This window comes from Platichthys flesus, chromosome 20, assembly GCF_949316205.1.
Source record: "Platichthys flesus chromosome 20, fPlaFle2.1, whole genome shotgun sequence".
In the NCBI taxonomy this organism is placed as follows: domain Eukaryota; kingdom Metazoa; phylum Chordata; class Actinopteri; order Pleuronectiformes; family Pleuronectidae; genus Platichthys; species Platichthys flesus.
The window spans coordinates 13,264,426-13,282,989 of record NC_084964.1 but is presented as its reverse complement, the minus strand read 5'-3'; the positions used below and the strand labels follow the sequence as shown (position 1 = coordinate 13,282,989).

The window sequence follows — 18,564 nt, the reverse complement described above, 5'->3', positions numbered from 1 at the left end:
CTCAACACATGCAAATACATACAAGTGGATGTGTGATCAAATTGATGATGTTTTCTTAATTTGCTTGTGTTGGTACTTTTTGCACATGTTTTTTCTATTTCCATGTGTTTTCTTAATTTCCGGGGATGTTTTTCTAAATAACACAAAGGCTGGTGCCCAGTCTGCACACGGAATCTGCTCACCAGATAGCAGGCTATATATGTTCTTATATTTTATACACTTGCTGCCACTCCTGCATCCTTAAGTAATGCTTAATACCTTTATCAATATCACTCCACAGATCCTGCTGTGCCGAGATTGTGGCATAGAGCCTCAGGGTCAGAATCTAAGAGGCCAAATATCAACTCTTTTAAATCTACTCCATAAGAGCTGGTTAACTTCCATATGTCCAATTAAGAGCAGGAATGGTTCCCCCCACTAATTTCCAACGATGACCACTTGAATTTGTTGCACAGGCTTCTGGGACCAAAATGAAACACAGGGCCAGTGGTAGGAAATGATAAATAGTGGGACCTTTGGCTAAATGTGCGTCTCAAAAAGCCTGTGGAGTTTCCCCAGCAGCAGTATTTATCCACTTTCCTGTCAGTCACTGTATTCCGATGCATGCGCAGACTGGGATAAAGGAAGCTTTGATAATATTTATGAATTCTAAGGAAATTGAAGTTGGTTGGAGGCTCTCGGTGAAGCGGAACCAGCCAGATGGACCGGCCAACTCCAACCAAAGTATGCAAATGATTTGCAGTTCCCCCCCCCCTATCGGATTGTCTTGAATTCAGTGAGGAGGACGTAGTCAACGCTGCTGGCATTTTGACTCTTTCGGTGTAATTAATTAAGCCTTTTTCCAGTGGTATTTAGGTCAGTTTGTCTGGATCTGTAGGTTTTGGGGAGGAAGGTTTAGGGACTGCCAGAAAACTGTGGCACGACTGAAGACAGGTGTTTTCTCTCCTCTCTGTTCTCTTGTTTAAAATTTGGGCAACTTCTCCGTTTTTGAGACAAACCAGATTTAGTTAATACCATCACTATAGAAATGTCCTTTACTATTGCTCTCATTTAATGTTCTAACCCCACATTACAACTTTGTATTTATAGGTGTTGTCTGCCCTCTGGTGGAGAGAATGGGTATAACAAAATATCAGCACATACTATATGTCCAGCTGTCTCTGATTTGAATTGCAGAGTTGTGTCTGACGAACGGTTTTAATAGTTCTTTAATAGACATCGCAATTTCATCATCTTTGCTCAATTTGATTTATAAACTCAGTAAGGGTGATTGTCATTGGTGGCTGGCTGAGGATGCAGAGCTTGCACGACACTCACTAGTAACTCACCCTGTGCAAGAACCCTTTAATTTGAGTAGATTACTATTAATCTGGCAGACTAGTCGCAGAAATTGAGAACTGTGTGAGTTTTCCGTTTTGAGTTGCAGTTTGACCCAAGCCTGTAACAGCAGGTTTTTAAACCTATGAAATCAATATGGATTTTTTCCCCAGGTTATATTTTCATATTTCAGTTTCTCCATTTCATTTGTTCGACGGACTTCCAATTAATTCACCAGATTAAATCATCTCCAACCCAAACCTTTGCATTCAGCTTGTGTCTGATTGGTTAATATCCAATGTTTCTGACAGACCTTCAACAGCAGGATATGAAGTGATAATTGCATGGCCTCACTCCACTTCAGTCCCAAAAACAAACATCAAGAAATAAAACTGATCACTTTTAATGTCTTTATACATCTGTCAAATTTACACTTGAAGTCTGCATTCATCCTATCTGACATGTTTCTGTTTTCAGCGACTGAGGCCATATTAATATTGCAACTACGTGTTTTTCCCAGTAGAGGGTGCTGCTGTTTCGTATACCTTTTAGCTCGCGCTCAGTGTTGGACACATCTGAATTATGGTGCAGACAGAGTGAGTGTCAATTAAGATATGCATTTTATAAACCATAATATTGTTACACAATCTTTTATTTAATTTACTTTACTCTTGTATTCAGATTTAGCCTCAAATTCGACCTGTATCGTTGATTAAAAGTCCAAAACACTTGATGACCCCTAAGGTCCACGACTGAAGTTATGTCCCTAACATCCACTGGTGTCTGCTTACACTTGCTAACATCTACTGGTAGTTGGCAACTTAAATTGTGCTGAAGACCTTCAAAACGTACAAGGGACATTCTCCATCTTGATCTAGATATTCTAAAATCCAAATAGAACACAGGACTTCGTTTTTCATACCTTTGAATTCACTATTTAATTTTGTACATCTGGTCACAGAAAAGAAACAATCAAGACCTCACTCACTCACCCGCACGCTCACTCACTCACTTGTGCTATTTTTCTATCTTTGATTCATCTCTGCTTTTATAACTTAGAAAATAATTTAAATATAAAAACATTGATGATTTTTTTTTTCCTTTCATGGGCACTTGAAACTCCAACGAAGGGGCTGGCAGACACATCGGTGTGTGTTTTTCTCTGTTCGTGTGTGTGTGTGTTTTTTTGCAGAAGTAGAATGGAGGTCGGTTGTTCAGAGGGTTGAGTTATTGTCCCAGAGGAAGGAGTCATTGCGCAGCACTTTGGCCAGTTCCTCGTTGAAAGGCGTGTAAAAGTCCCGCAGGATCTCTTTCGTGATGGGCAGCATGGGTCCCAGGTTTTTGTCGGCCGGCTTCCTGGTGTTGGACGCTGGATTTCGCGTGATCTCCGACTCTATTTCTTTTGTCAGTGGCCCTGTAGAACACACAAAAACACTTCACACCCCCGTCCTCCTTGGCCACTTCAGATTTTTTCCACACCACTAAACAAATGGAGGAAAATACAGCAAAGGACACTTGAAATGTCAACATGTATCAGTGGTGCTCTTAGCAGAGGAGGCGGTGCTCTGGGAGGTGATCACACCTCTGCTGCTCTTTGAGGAGTCGAGTCAGAGCTGTGGGGCAATTGAACTGTGGGATGAACCAGTATGACCAAACTAAAGGGGGGGGGGGGGGGGGTGTCAGAGACTGTGGGGCAAAACTGTTTTTCCCACTGACCTGTCAGTAAACAGCAATTTACACTGTACTCCAAGGACACATTGGCACCACTGATACTGACTGTCCAGAATGTGTACAATGCAGTACCTGTTATACTCCACACTGATGGAGAAATAAAACTATGGCTCAGTTTCCCATTTGAAAGTAGAAACGACACAAAGCAACTGAGATTTCAACCTTTAACATCTGTCACTGCTAAACTGTTTGGAGATTGATTTTAGTCATTTTTCCGTTTGTGTCCAACAGTGACATGGACTCAATATGAAAAAATCCCATAATCCCAGAGTCCCCTGAAGGAACAGCTAGATGTCTGGTCATGTTGTCTGTTACTCACCCAGGTTCAGGAAGTCAAAGACTTTGTGCATTGTGTATTTCCGATTGGAGGCGTGGTCCTCCAGCCTCAGGACCAGAATCTGTTCCCTGCTGAAGACGGTCAGCCAGTCCAGTAGATACAAAATGTACAGGCCAATTCGCAATCGGACCTGTGCACACACAACACAATTAATCAAGCACAGGGCGCGGGAGCCTGGAGTAAGGGCAGCTGTGATACCTTTCACTTGGTCTAATAACTCTGAGAAGATATTAGTGGAGGGACATAAGGCCGGCGGCAGAGGGTAGGGCATGCGCCCACAGGGCCGTAAAGCTTGTCAGTGGTAGTTGGAGAGGAGGACCTCGTCTTAATACAAGGCAGCCTGGAGGGGGGGGGGGCAAAAGAGGATGGGCCGGACTCTTCCTCCCCTTCCCTACACTGTGGGAAAAGCTGGCCAGGGGCCCTACACTGGGGCCCTACGTCCACTGAGACTTGTTCTGTTTTGTGAGTAGAGAGTAAGCTGGTAAACTAGCTTTTCTCATACAAAGAGGCTGTACACTCTCAAAAGCCAATCCCTTTTCGTAGAGTCGCTCCCTGCAAGCTTCATCATGTGTTAATGAAGTGTGGATTTCACTCCATCTGTCTTTCTCCCCCCCCCCCCCCCCCCCCCCCCCCCCCACTCCTTTTCAACTTCTTTCTTCCCACCAGTTAAAGGTGCTGGTTGCCAAAAGGCCAATTTTTGTGTTCAGGGACTGTGAGACAAGAGTAGAAAAGGGGGGCACACTCACTGGCATGGCATTGTTGAGAGTAATGTTGTACACACAGGAGCGCATTGTGTACTCTGTAAGGCACCCCTCGAACAACTGCAGCGATTCCGACACCTTCTCGTGGAAATCCTCCGCAGACTTATTGGTAATACCAAAGTAAAGGTAGTCGGAGTATAACCTGCAAGACAAGATAGATGATCCATGAACAAACTTGGAACATTGTTTAAATGATATCCTCTCTGACATTTTTCCGAACATCAAACTTGGGGGCTGCTGCAATGACACTGCAAGTAGAAAACCGATATATATATAATAAAAAACAGTGATATTTTTAACCTGACTATAAAGAGGCCTGTGTTTAGACGGAAAAGTCAGATTTTACTGAACTTTTCTTCACTTTACTGCTGATCTCAGCTCTGGAGACTCAGTAGATTCAGTGTCTGGTTGCCTAATATAATAAAAGAAAACGCCAAACTATTTGCACGTATTATCTTATTTATATCAGCCTGTATTGAAAATGAATGTGTGTGACACACAAAACACGTAAATGCTGTCACAGTTCAGTTCGAGATGTCAGACGGCGGCCGTGCCGGGGAGATGCCAAGGTTGTAAACAAGTGGCGCATAATAAAAATTCATTTCCCCGAGAATTGCTTCAGGGAAAGGTTGAACAGGCTGTGATTTGACAGACAAAGGCAATTACAGAGAGCACGTTCACACACTCTTTAAGTAAAAATCTAAATTAACAGAATTAAGTAATCCCAGTTCGGCTCGCAGGTATTCAGCACTAAGCTCTCCACACGTCTGATAACGGCGTCATTATGAAATAAATTAAAAACATGACAATGTGTGTGTCTGATATTTTAAGGTGGGTATGTCGGTGGGAGGCAGTGAAACCGATGACTCGCACCTTTCCACCGGGTCCCTGAGCATAACGATGAAGCGGCCATCGGGCTGCAGGGCGTGAATAAAGTCCTGGACGAGGAAAGGAGGCTCTCCCTCTGTGGTGTTGTCATAGAAATACACCCAGGCGTTGTTGTCCCACATGGTGGATGCACTGGCTTCTCCTGCAAAACACACCCACAGTAGTTTAAATAAACAATCTGCCATTAGCGTGCGATGTAATTTTTCATTTTTCAATATTAAATGTTTAAATGTTTCTCAAAATGTTCAACCTCATCTTACGTCCTTGTGAATCGATGCTTGCATTTTATGGTAAACAAGATTCTCGTGTGATATTGAAAGTACAGAAAAAGTAAATGTAAATTGCCAATTATGCTACAAACTTCTTGAAGAATGCAAGAAAAAGTTTTGGTTGTATTAGTTTGTTTTTATTCATTCTAAAAAAAGAGTCCATACAAGTAGATAATTCTCCAAAACCTTACTGCAATTACCTGTGTGTCAACTCCTTTCTATAATTGCCACTGAATCGAGGATTTGACCATCACACACGCAGCATGTTCCCAGCACACACGCGGCAAGTCAACACAAAAATAAAGATTCTTGAACCAGTGCACAGACATAAAAGAGAGAGTTGCTACACCTCCAGCTGTGAGGAAAAATAAAGGGAATAACTGTGCACACAGTAACTGTACTGGTGCTCCTAACAAGTCACAAAGCGTTTCAGTGCAGGAACGTAATCAGGCTGAGCTGAGAAATGATATCCAGGATTCATTAGGCTGCCTGTGCCTTCACCATCCTCTTATCTATGGAGTGAAGCTGTGATGTATATGGAAGGAACACATCGCAGGCCTTATCTGCCTCTCTTTTTCTTGGAGAAAGGGAAGATAGCCAGGACCTATTTTCTGCAAAAGCCGCTATGCCTAAAACGACACACAGTGCGATCAAATCTATTTAAAGGCCTCCACTTTATGTCCATTAAAGGGGTTTATTTGGCTCCATGGGGAGGGGCCTTAATAGGACAAACAAATGGAGGAGCCAGGCCTGCATGCCTCTGGTGTTTCTCAGTGGCTTGGTCTTGGCCGGTGGCTTGAGGAGAGTCAGAAGCCCACGTTTCTGGCCACAGGCCTGCACCTTGCTGCGCTCTGCCAGGGCATGGTGTGAATACTGAGCAGGACTCGGGCACACTCCTCCCTAACATGGATTATTTATTTAAAGAGGGAAACAAAACAGGGCGGCATGCTAAGCTGCGCTCAATACACCAACTCAGTCCAGTGTGAAAAGGCTATTGTTGAAAAGTTTTCCTTTGCAGCCGAGCAGTCCTTTCAGACGGTGTTTGGACATTGGGGGGGGGGGGGGGGGGGGGGGGGGAGACAGAGACAGATGAGAGCACGAGGGGCTGGAGGCAGGATATGCAGATCGAGGAAGGAGGTTTGTGGAAGAAAAAAAAACCTACACCCCGCCGCGAATATTATTGCTGTCCTGGCACAAAAATACAATGATTATTTTCTACGGCACTTCAGTGAAGTGGCTAAGCAAAGCAGAAGGAAGTCCAGCATTATTAAGCTGTGAGACTCCTCTTTAAGGCTGAGTCACTGGCTTGCCTAAAAATCAGCATCACCCTCTGGAGCCCTCTGCTCAAGCCCCGCTACCTGCTGCTTTAACAGCAGTTTTATAATATTAAAGCCGAGATTACAAGCGAAGTTCCAGGCAAGTGTTGGGTCACCCGGAGCCAAGCACTGTTTGGCTGCAGCCTGATGGGGCCACAGGGTTCCGTCAGTCCACGTTCCACACACCGATCACAGCGCCAATACATGACCTGAGTATCAACTATGATTCAGCAGGGAGGGGAGGGCCAAGCCGCTCTCTGACACGAAGTGACACTTTGACAAAACAGGAAGTCAAAATCTATGCTGCACAGGAAACGTCTGTGCAACTGAAGCTGCCGGGAGATGTCACTGGAAGACGAGAGAGTGTGTTTTACATGCCACTGTTTGTTATCTTGTTCCCTTAGCTTTCCTCAACGTGCACTTGTTTAAGTTTTAAGTGATGCTTTGCTGGCTCAGTGATTGATATCAAATGTTTGAGTTACGGTTAATCTTTAAAACAAGAGTCTTGGAAGGAATGTTTTAAATAGAGTTACAAATGGGGTCATGGGTAGATTGTGTTCAGTGCAAACAGGGGTGTTTACCAATTTGTGTTAACTCCCTCGCTCTTACTGAAAATTCCGCCAGGTACCGACTGGCCCACAGAAACCGATGGCGTCAGATAAATGGGTTAAATCGGTCAACTCTGTCGTGGGGAGGTGACGCACGCTCAGCACTACTGGCTACAACAATCCCTCCATAGCTTTGTGGTTTTTCATGACGCTGTTGGCGGGAGCGTCTCGGGGGATTTTTAACGCCTGAGGCAAAAAGGATCTGGAGGGGCCACAGTAAACCAGAACAAAAACCTCTGCAAAATTATGAACAAAGTGCAAACCACCACCGCCATCACAGACACGTGCCTTTAAATGTTCTTGTCTTCAGCCAAATCTCTAAAATGATGCGGTGTGTAACGTCAGTTTGTGGCGAGGGGTCTGGTGAGGGGGGTTCCAGTAGTGCTTTAGTTGTCTCTTGTACAATCATTTCAGAATTTGATTGTCGTTGCTGTGGACTAATGTAAATCAGCCTTTCTCAAAAGGCCATTCTTAATTTGCCTACCCCTGTTACAAGAGAGAGGACTTTGGAGTTGTTGAATTTCAGAAGCACTCATGATTGTGCAGTGGTGTGAACAGGTGAATGTGAAAGAGTGGAGCTCTGAGATACAAAATACATTTTTATAATCCGGTTCATTTCAGCCGATAACGATCCCTTCAAATATGTCTGGATCGGCCTTCATACAGATCTTAAGAATTGGCTGATGTCATGTCCGTGCAACTGAAAGGAACATTACCAGCAGATAAGGGCTGCACACATGAATACAGAGTCTCAAACCAAATGTGATACGGACACACAGAAAGCCAATCCAATGGCCTGGCTGCCTCTTTGCTTACCTATGATCATGTTAGGGTGGCTGGGGCTTCCACTGCCTTTTGCTGTGAGGTTGCCCTGGATTTGATAAGCAGACTGATCGAACAAGTCCAGGTAGTCTTCCACTGGGTATCCATCCTGGAAGCCCTTGCTGATACGACTGATACCTGGACGGGGGGGGGGGGGGGGGGGGGGGGGGGGGGAGAAGACGGGATGTTAGGTACACTTTGTTGGGCATATGCATCTTTAGGGAATATTTACATTTGTTGGCAAATTATCACATCCTATGGTTTATAGAAAGTAAAGCTGGACTCAAATATTTTAGATGTGAATCTGAGATTTGTGGTGAGATGGATTTGCATCAATCAAGCTTTTTTTTATATAACTAGCTGCCCCCTCCCCTTCATTTATGTCTGTGTGTAAGGAAGGAATATCCTCAAGGATTTTATGTTCTGTATTAACATCCCATTTCACGACGATATAATCACAATTATGCGATTGTGGAGATTCAGTGTAGGATTTGGGAGCATCCACGCAGCGTAATGAGGCAGCTCAGGCGTCTGTGACTTTCAGTGATGCTTTGATGGTGTCGCAGTAAAGCACCTTTCTGTAGTTAGGAGGAAAACACGATTAGAAGACTCTAGTAAACTCTCTAAATAACCAGCCTGCAGCATTATTCATCCAGTACATCCCCATCCCTATGAGGTGCCTTGGTTCCGCTGTATCTTGCTTCAGGGCTTTTTCTCTCTCTGTTCTTTTTGATATGATTGAAGTGTCGTGCACTTTTCAAATAGTCCTTGTTTCTCGATGGGTACTATACCACAGCAGACACATCTGCTTAAGATTCAAACTGTTCCTCTAAGAAAGTTATGCAGCGTGGATAGCATCAAATCGCCTTTTCACAACTGCGGCTAAGTGGAGAGACCAGAGGGGGGGGATGGAATAAACAACCACAAACCAAGACCATTTGAATTTAGAGTGTTCTCGAAAAGGATGTCTTAAGAGAAAACGTGCTGATTACCAGCGCGGAGCCCTGAGTGCAACACCGGAGGGGAACGAAAGAAAGTGACAGCGCAGATGAAAGCACGGGAGGAGGTTGGTGACCAAAGCTGAGAGGGACCGAGGACCTTGGGATACGGCTGCATGAGGCTGCATTCGCTGCTACGCAACATCACAAGGCTGCGGAAACACACCAGCACGAGGCGGCCAAACCAACACAAAAGGAGGTGGAAATAATTATCAACTGAAACCAAACGGCACATATAATGGGTATTGCATCGCAGACTGATCAATCCACCAAAAAGGTAAGCGAGTCTCAGCGGGATTAGGGGCATAGTTAGTCAGCAGCTGGACCAACTTCAAAAAGAAACGCGTCGGCTGGAACAGTTGAGCCGTCTTTGATATTTTGCAGCGAGAATTTTGATTTTGAAATTTTCAAACAAATGCGGCCGATGCTGCATGTAACACCCTCAACAAGTATTACGCCCAACCCCCCCTTCCCCCTCCCCCAGGGTGAAATTATTAAAATGTAGTCATTTTTAGACAGATGGCTCTTGGCGAAAACGACATGTACTGATTCATGAATCAGTCATTGCTGAGCTGAAGAATAGCACTCATCCATAGCGAGAAATCAACATGAAAACCGAGTCCCTGATGCTGCGCTGATGTGATGCTGTGGCTGCTTAAAAAAAAAAAAGGAGAATTATGAGATTGTCTGCACACATGTGAACACATCTTCCAAATCACTTTAAACTCATTATCTAATCTGCTTTTTTGTTTTGAGCAGAGCCATCAGGCAGATCGGTGCTCGGCAGTTTAATTGCCTCTCCCTCTACTTTCTCTACAAATACAGACACACATCAGTGACACACAAACACACTCGTGCCTGCCTCTTTCGCTGCTGAAGGTTCTCCATTATTCATGAGTCTTAATGGTTGTTTCAGTCGAACAAAAATAACAATGTGGGTATATTGTGAGTCTTTGTGGATTTAAATCTGTTAAGGCTGGCTGCTAATCATCAACTATTTTTTACTTAGAAAATATTTCAGATCTAAAGGGGAGGACAGACTCACAATTCTCTCGTGTCTTGTGTGAGTGTCTTTATGGAAAGTCACCAAACACACTAAAGAAGCAAGGCAGCAAAGTGTGTGCAAGTTAAGTGAGGGTCGCATATTTGTAATGAAGAGGCTTTTCAGTTCATTCCTGGCAAATAGAGTCTTCCTCCCAGATCTCGCCTGGTTTTTAAATCCCATCTGTGGTGGCTTGGGCGGGGGGGGGGGGGGGGGGGGGGTTGTTTTAACGTCACAGATGCACATGGTGAAAGATGTTGAAGAAGTGACATTTTGCCACCTGTTCAAAGACTGGAAATGAAAACCAATAGTGTAAGAGAGAGAACTGTGGCAGTAGGATGTGTGTATCTGAAGAAGGCAGTGACGAAGCAGTGATTTACAGAGAGCGTTTAACTCTGGCAAATATTTCCACAAAAATACAGATAAGAATCATGAAAACACGCCTCTGAGAAATTGTAAAATATGCAGCAGCTCCCTCTAAAAACGCTCGGCTGTCAAATTAAATAAGTGATAGCTCCGTTAATCTTTTAAATGAGAGTATCAAACCCCTGGTGTGCCCAGGGTAGAGAACGGAAGCTGTGAATTGAGGCAAGAACCAGGAGCTGACGGAAGCAAGGGTTTGTGTTTTTGAGATGTGACGCAAGTAATGACGTTAATGTTTGCTAAGGAAGCACAGGAAGCGTCGCCCCCGCACATGTAGGTTCAAGGCATGTGAGGAGGAGGAGGCTGCGTCTTTCACGTGTTGCAACCACGCAGTCAAATCTATGTCATACGAGATGCCGAAGTCAGTTCCTCCTTCTCACTTAGTCCTAGTTCAGCCCTTACTTAATGAGCCATCAGCGCATGAGCTCGACCGTCTGTGTATCAGGATGGGATTGGTTATTGTGTCTAAAAGCACACAAGATGGGTAAAGAGAAAAAAAGATATAATGATTGTAAATACACAATTTAGATCTGTAAATTTGAGGCTGACAACTCTCAGGTAGGAAAACAGCTTGAGTTTATTTTCATTCTCAGCACAAGTTGGCTCTTGAATATGCATGACTTGGTTGATTGCTTCGGGAGATTGAACTGCGTGCACTAGAGCCATTTAATCCATGTCACATATCCAGCTATCACACTTTAAAAAAAAAGGGGGAAATTGCTACTTATTTTATTTTCTTAAGTCAATTTGATGTAGAAAAACCTGTTTTCCAATGTGAACTTGTCAGTCAACACCATGAGGACTTTCCACCCAATTTACTTAATAATACTGAGATAAATATAATTATGCTTGTGAAAGAGACAGGTCTGCCTTTGAGGATGCCCCCCCCCCCCTTTTTCTGAAGCTAACTGAGGTATGGCTCTGCCAAAATGATATGCTGCAGAGAGTCACACTTCACACTTCCAATGCCCTGGGGCTCTCATTATTGTTTATCAGCCTGGAGGCCGCTTCTACAGCACATTATGGTTTCTCTTTACTCACCAAACCTCTTGCGGGTCCACCAGTGCGGCTCTTTGAAGGTGGTGAACCGAACGTCCGGCCGCAGCTTCAGTCTGTCGTACAGGTCCGTCGTGCCACATTTTGGTTGGCCTATGATATAGAAATAAGGAAGGCACCGCATGCGGTAGAGTTTCCCGTCATGGTGAATCAAGTGCTCTCGGAAAGTGTTCCTCAAGAACTGGAATTCAGTCCGGAAGCGCCTTGAGTAGCGCGCGTACATATTTTTCCTGTACGGGTCTGAAGTAATATTCCCGGTGTACTCCTCATACCAGCAGGGGTTCTTGACACCGGGCTGGAATTGGCGGGGGATAACAGAAAACATCTGTAACAGCAAACAAAGGCACACAAATAAAACGGATTACACACGATTCCAGTTAGTCGTTGCTAAGATACATTAAATGAGGTGGCTTGTGTGTTGCATACAACATTTGTGTGTTAAGTTCACATTAAGCGCAAGTTGATGTCGGGGGAACGGTCTCTAGAGGCACAGTAAAGTTTTAGAAATTGACTTGTGTTGTCTTGGTTCTGAAAACTAAGGAAAAGATAAACATTTGTATTTGCTGGAAGTGGGGTCATTGCTCTACACAGAAGGTGATGAGACCATTAAGCATCATTTTGATGTTTAAAATGTTATCACAAGACATGAGCATACACCTGTGACTTTTGTATTTAAGCTCTGTCTGGACTGAACCAAAGCCATTTTCCCTTCCTCCTTGTTTTGGAGGCTTCTTGCGTCCATTCTGTATTTCTCTGCCCTAAAAAGAGCTTAACATCCTTCACCGCTCAGCCTGTATGGATATATACACCGTCAACACGTAAAACATTGTAGTGTACTCGTTTAATTTCCAATCCAAAGTGCTTGACCCAAGAGAAACGATAGAGAACAAACCTGTCCTTGTATTTTGCAATTGCAGCGCAGGCAAAATGCCACTTAGTAGAGTTCAGACCTCCGCCAACTCGAAACCACATTTAAATTCACTACATCCACAGATTCATTTGGATCGGCATCAAGTTGCTAACACTCATAAATTTCAGTCTGATATATATATATTTTTTAAATCAAAATAGAGGGATTATTTGCAGAGAAGTCAAAGAAAATATTAAATGACACATCTCGCAATCTTAAAGAAAGGGGGAAATAATCGTGGATATGGCCCCTGATTCAGGTTCGTCCTTGACCCATAAATCCTTCCAGCAGGTATCTGAGTTATCCATCTATCGGTATTTTTCATTCAACCTGGATGAAAACGTGACCTCCTTGGCTGAGGTAAGTGAACACGTATATGCAGCGTGCAGTGTGGGAGTAAAGCTGACTCATCCACAACTGTAGAACACATTTCAAAGCGGGTTTTTGACGATTAAACACAACAAAAGGCCCGTGCCTGTCTGACCTGCTCGCCGCCTGCCAGACACGACCGAGGACAATTAATGTCAGACCCCCGGCTCAGACGTGGTATTGATTGTCCCGCGGTCACACTCTCCTATTCATCAGCTTGCTCAATAAGAAATGAGTTATGTCGAGAGAAGCTCTGGCACAGGCCATTATCATTAGGGTTAACAATTAATTGAACCAGGCTTTGAGGTGAGTCGGACGCTGGCAGAAACCCACAGGGGTCGTGTGTTTGAAGACTGTGGGAGGACTTTGAGCTTTAAATCCCTTCTGAAGGAAAAAAAAAAGACATATATGCAATTATCTGATTTTACACCATTTTTTTTTTTCCAGAGCAGTTTTATCTTTTTATAAATTAAATTAGAATGTGCAGCCAGTGGGGGATTTCACCAGCGCGGCTCTGTTGAACCTTGTGTAGACGGCACGTAGGGATGAATACTGATTGGAATCACCTTTCCTCTGAGCATTTAATTACCCAGAAAGACACGTGCACGATTGTCAATTAAAAGAGCGATCACTATCACGCTGGTATTATGATGTAAAGGATAACGTTTGCACTGAAACAACGGAGGTATTCATTCCACGATTAACCTGATACGACCGATTAAATGAGGGAGATGACGGCGTGTTTCGGCTATACTCACATGTGGCTCACTGTTAACCAGCACTTTGAACTCCGGGATCTTTCGACTGCTGTGAAACTTCACCTTGGATGTGATAGACTTGACCACTAGTTTGATATGTGCATCGTCCTTGACCGAGGAGGCATTGAACGCAAAGGGTCCCGGGCTGACCAGGCTGCTGAAGTGGAAAGGGGACGGGGTGAGGAGGAGGCCCTTCTTGTCCCCCGTCAGGATGTACGAGGCCATGATGAGGAACGTGACGGCCAGGCCGAACACGAAGCTGTAGAGGCGGATGCGGCTGAGGCAGCCCAGCGTGCTCCACCGCCTCGGCAGCTCCCGTTTCACCTCCAAGATCGCAAACAGGTTCACGGGCGTGTCGTCCACCTGCAGGAGCAGCGGCCTCTTGCGGTAGTCGTCCACCGCCGAGCCCAGCAGGCTGTACTTGTAGTCCACGTGCGTCATCGTGTCTGCGAATCCCAAGTGTCACTTGCTCAGACTCTCAGGGGGGGTGTTGTAAATCAGGAGCCAGCCAGACGGGAGGGTTGGAGATGGGGCCAGCAGTTTAAGTCCATGATGGGTTGTGGAGAACATCCCACCTCATCCACTCACAGCTCCCTGTTGAGAAGAAAAGCAGAAATAAGAGAGATGACCGGCTGTCCGCTGGTTGACCTCACACATGTTCTTATGCCACAGCTTCATCACTTCTCAATAAAGTTGCTGCAATAGACTCACAGTCACATCCTGTTTGAGTGCTGACTTGCATGTAGTTATCAGTGTATTTGGGAACTTGAATTGAAGTTATTTCCAATTCATCACTTTCCCGAATCTCTGATGACAAAATAAAGCTGCTTTAAGAAAATGGGTGTTAGCAGAGAAAAGCAGTGACTATCTGCTTTGAATATTGATTTCTCGCGAAATGGGAAGTAGCAAGTCATCACTGGAAATGATAACTCGCTTCAGAACATCCCCATTTCTTGACAGTCTTTTGTGGTATCATCTGTATTGTGACTAAACCTGAGGTTGGGGGAAAAAAATATAAATTCTTTTCAGTGACTTGCTCTCATACTTTCTGTTTTAATCACACAGCACAGCGACACCCTTCCCAACCACACAGTCCATCTTCCCATCCTCCCTGTGCATCGGAGTCACAATATGGAGGACGCGATAAGAGCCAGGGATGCTTTCAGCCTAGCAACTACGAGGCTGCGTGTCAGACTTTCCCGGGGAGAAACATGAAAATGAGAGATACCCGGTCCGGACCCCGAGAAGGGATTATATTATCAGAAGTCAACAGTCTCCTACAGATAAAAGAAGGGCGGATTTCTAAAGGGCGAGAGAATTGGGGATATTTAATGATAATGCTCCTACAGTGGTAATGTCTAGTTTTAATCCTTGAGGATTTCTTTGTATCTGGAGCTGAATCCATATGGTGGCGGTGAATAGAATACAGCATAATGGCAAAAAGCCAGCCGAGCCGCGGGTCTGGGGCAAGATGAGTGGGATGTTTGCCGATTTGACTGAAGCCACCTGGTAATGTTTCACACCACACTTCCAAACTGCATGGATACAGCCAGGAGTTTGACGTATGCAATACCTGCCAGCTGCTCCTGCTCGCATGCATCATAAGATAACGGCACCGTGGAAGTGAGTCATCGCTCCTCCTCACAGCTGCTGATGTTGTCTGTCCCCCCCCCAACTCCCACCCCTCCCGCCCATCGCTCCCACCCGTTCCACGGCTCTGTATGTGTGGAGCTTGCGGCGCAGAGCTGATAAGAGGGAGAGCGACCGGAGAGCGTCGGCCTCCTTGCTCCAGCAATGTCATTTACTCCCAGCTGGGCCCTCAGCATCACGCCACAGCCACAGCCTCTCCAGGACACAGGTTTGTGTGTGTGTGTGGGGGATGAAAAAAGGCCTGTGCTAAAAAGAACAATTTCTAACCTTCAAGATTTTAGAACGACTACAATTTCAGTCAGAGGAAAAAAGAATAAAGGATTTGCTGCAAAAAAGCTGAAACCGCGGTCACACAATAATCTGTTTTCACTTTTAGCCAGAAAATGAGAGATCTTCTGGAGCAGGATTATCACTTTCCAGCATAAAAAAAAAACCTGATGAGAGTCTTAGTAATGGATTTTAAATTACGATAGCTACTTCAATCAAAGTTTGCCCACAAATGGCAGATGGTGTATCCGTGCTTCTCTTGGATAAAATTCACCAGGAACCACATTTTCAAAAAGTCCTAAATGATGAAAGCTATAAAAGATTGAGTGGTTTGCTTTATCGGAAAAGTAATTACCGCAGATCTGATGTCCCGTGCTCCATCAGAGACGGCCACTGCACCGTTTAATCAAAGTTCAAAAACCGGAATGACATTTTCAGGACTCTTCTTCGTAACAAGTCTGCCGTTTGCACTCATCTGTATTCGTCATGTCATTATCAATTATAGACATGTCGCCGTCCTTCATCAAGGCTGAAGTCAATGGGGGGGGCTTGCGCTCAAGGCTATTTAGGACAGAACGAAGGAAGAGGAGGGCATGAGAGTGAAAGATGGCGACAGGGGGCAGGGTGAAAAAAGGGAGCAGAGAGAGATTGAGGGAAGAGGCAAGGTGTGTGTCGTTGACGAGAGAATGTCACTCTCAAGGGAACTCGCATCTGAATCAATCAGCTAACTGCAGCAGTGGGTGACTGGCATCTTGGCAGACCGCCGCCCTATTCAGAAAGCAAATTCGTTGCTCCTGTCCATCAAACATGATGAAATGGCTTAACTCAAAAGGAAATATGGCTGCAGGGGCAGTGGACGAAGGGGACACAAGGTTGCATCAGCCACCTTTTGGTAGAAGAACCTTCAAACCCACGATGGTTAAAAGAAAATATGGATTTTTACATTTTCATTAAAGAGGGTTCTTCACCACATTTATTTTCTCTTCTCTTCTTTTTTTTCAGATCTCTATTAGGTATCAATTTGAGAAATATCTGGGTATTGTACAGCGTCAATGTGCTTTGTCTTTTTACTTTTAATATCGGAAGTAGAGCTTGGGTGATGCTGAATTTTTTTAATCCATATTTATATCTTACATTTTCAGAAAATGACTCCAATAAACCTGCAGTAAGCTAACATTGGCTGATATGTCAGCCAAAATTTGCCTCCTTAAAGACTGAATTATTTGACGACCTGTACTAGGTAGAGTGAGTCCTTTCGTGTCATGGGTTTAATGCTTTCTAATAAGCCATCCAAATGAATTAAAGAGCTCGCTAAAATGTTGTCAGCTGTATTTTTATAATCCTAAATCATAATAGAAGTTATCTCAGGATAAGTCTTCCATGAAAACCACTTGGTGACGGCGTTAAGGAGGAACTTGTCTTTTGACGAGAGGAAACCGTCTTTCTTTTCATTCGGAGATTGATCAGTGAATAAAGACCATCAACGGGATTTGTTTTACATCTGTCATTTCACTCCCACTCTCCGTTTCCATCTCTGCTCTGGAAAAGCCGACCAGCCTCACGCGGTGGCAGCTAATTGATGTTCTCTTGTGAGCCTTTTTTTTAACATTACAGTTTTTTTCTTTGTGTTCACTGCTGCCAGTACAGGATGATTGATTATTTGTGAAAAGCTGCAGTGCAAATGGAAATATTGTGCTCAATAAAAGCACCTGTTGAAAAGCCATTGTTGTTAACTGCTACTAAGCCACTTTCTGTAGAAAAAATAAAATTTTCAAACAGGTCGTATGTGGCAAATGTCAAAATTGAGAATTATTTTGAGATGATTGTGGAGATGAAAATGTGGTAGTGACGAACAGAACAAGACTTTACTTGCAGAGTAGAAATAATGCTCTCATTCCTGTGACCATGAACCAGGTTTATATTTCATATTAAAAGCTATCAAACAATAGGAATGACAAAAGCACTCCACAGCCCTTTAATCATTCTGTCATCAAACTACAGTGGTGAGCGATCATTATACCTGGCTGGACGAGGAGTCTGTGCAGCAGAGAGCACAATGTCCTACCTCCTCCGCTCTCTGGTATTTCAAATGGAGGGAATTAATTGCATGGGCCCCTGAAATGCCCCTTTCTGTTTTGGTTCAAAGCAAACGAGCCAGCTCTTTCTCAGACTACAGAGAACTCACTATTCCATATCGCGGAGGATAGTTAGAATACCTTGGTTATCCTCGCAGACCTCCCTGTGTTCCTGCTGGAGAAGATTAAAAGGGATTTTTTTTGTTATCGGGCATAACACTAACCCATTTGCAGTGGAAGTCGGAGGTTTCATGCTTGTTTTTCTCTCTGAAAAAATGGTGCAGGAAACTCATGAAGGTGCCGTAGAAACAATCTGCTTCAGTGTATGATTTTCTCTGGTTGTCTACGGAGGAAGGTTTTCTTAGAGCATCAGAACATCTTTTATTTACTCAAGGCTGTTAACATTGCACAAATTCAACTTCAAACATCTGCAGGTGCAACAGCGAGATTAGAGGTTGTGTTGGAAATTGGGAGACAGAGGAAACTGGGTATAAGATGAGTTGATAAGCTCAAGACAACTGCATCCATGTTACCATTAAGAATCCTTGAAAAATATTTCAATGATTAGGTTCTATACTAAAAGGCAAATTAGTCATAGTTACCTGAATGACACCCGAAGACACATTTAAAGTGTTATCCGGATTTTGGTTTGGATTCGCACTAAATTATTCATATTTATCGATATCATCTACACATCCATTTATTATTTATACTGCATTTTCTTTGAGGTTGGTGGAGCCAATTCCATTTGGGGCGAGAGGTGGGGTAGACCCTAGACAGGTCATCAGCATATTGCACGGCAACCTAACACCAAGCCAAGTTGGGATTCAAACCACTGGACAACTGTGTCCACCATCCACTTCCTAGATAATGCAATTCCACTAAATTTTACTTAAGATCCATTAACTTTCCAATGCCTTTGGAGATTGGTGAAAATGTATATTTGTTGTGGATCCTTCATCCAGAT

General features: G+C 44.0%; 1 protein-coding gene across 1 annotated transcript in view; it reads right to left on the bottom strand.

Annotated features, from left to right (window-relative positions):
* Positions 1 to 1,692: 1,692 nt before the first annotated feature.
* chst15 (carbohydrate (N-acetylgalactosamine 4-sulfate 6-O) sulfotransferase 15) overlaps positions 1,693 to 18,564 on the bottom strand; it is a 32,156-nt gene continuing 15,284 nt past the window's right edge. Inside the window, exons 2-8 of the mRNA XM_062413648.1 lie at positions 13,606 to 14,199; positions 11,554 to 11,893; positions 8,044 to 8,187; positions 5,020 to 5,176; positions 4,132 to 4,288; positions 3,368 to 3,515; positions 1,693 to 2,731 (exon numbers count right to left, since the gene is read on the bottom strand). Of these exons, the coding sequence (XP_062269632.1) occupies positions 2,532 to 2,731; positions 3,368 to 3,515; positions 4,132 to 4,288; positions 5,020 to 5,176; positions 8,044 to 8,187; positions 11,554 to 11,893; positions 13,606 to 14,046 (1,587 nt within the window). The 5' untranslated portion in view covers positions 14,047 to 14,199 and the 3' untranslated portion in view covers positions 1,693 to 2,531. The remainder of the gene's footprint in view (positions 2,732 to 3,367; positions 3,516 to 4,131; positions 4,289 to 5,019; positions 5,177 to 8,043; positions 8,188 to 11,553; positions 11,894 to 13,605; positions 14,200 to 18,564) is intronic.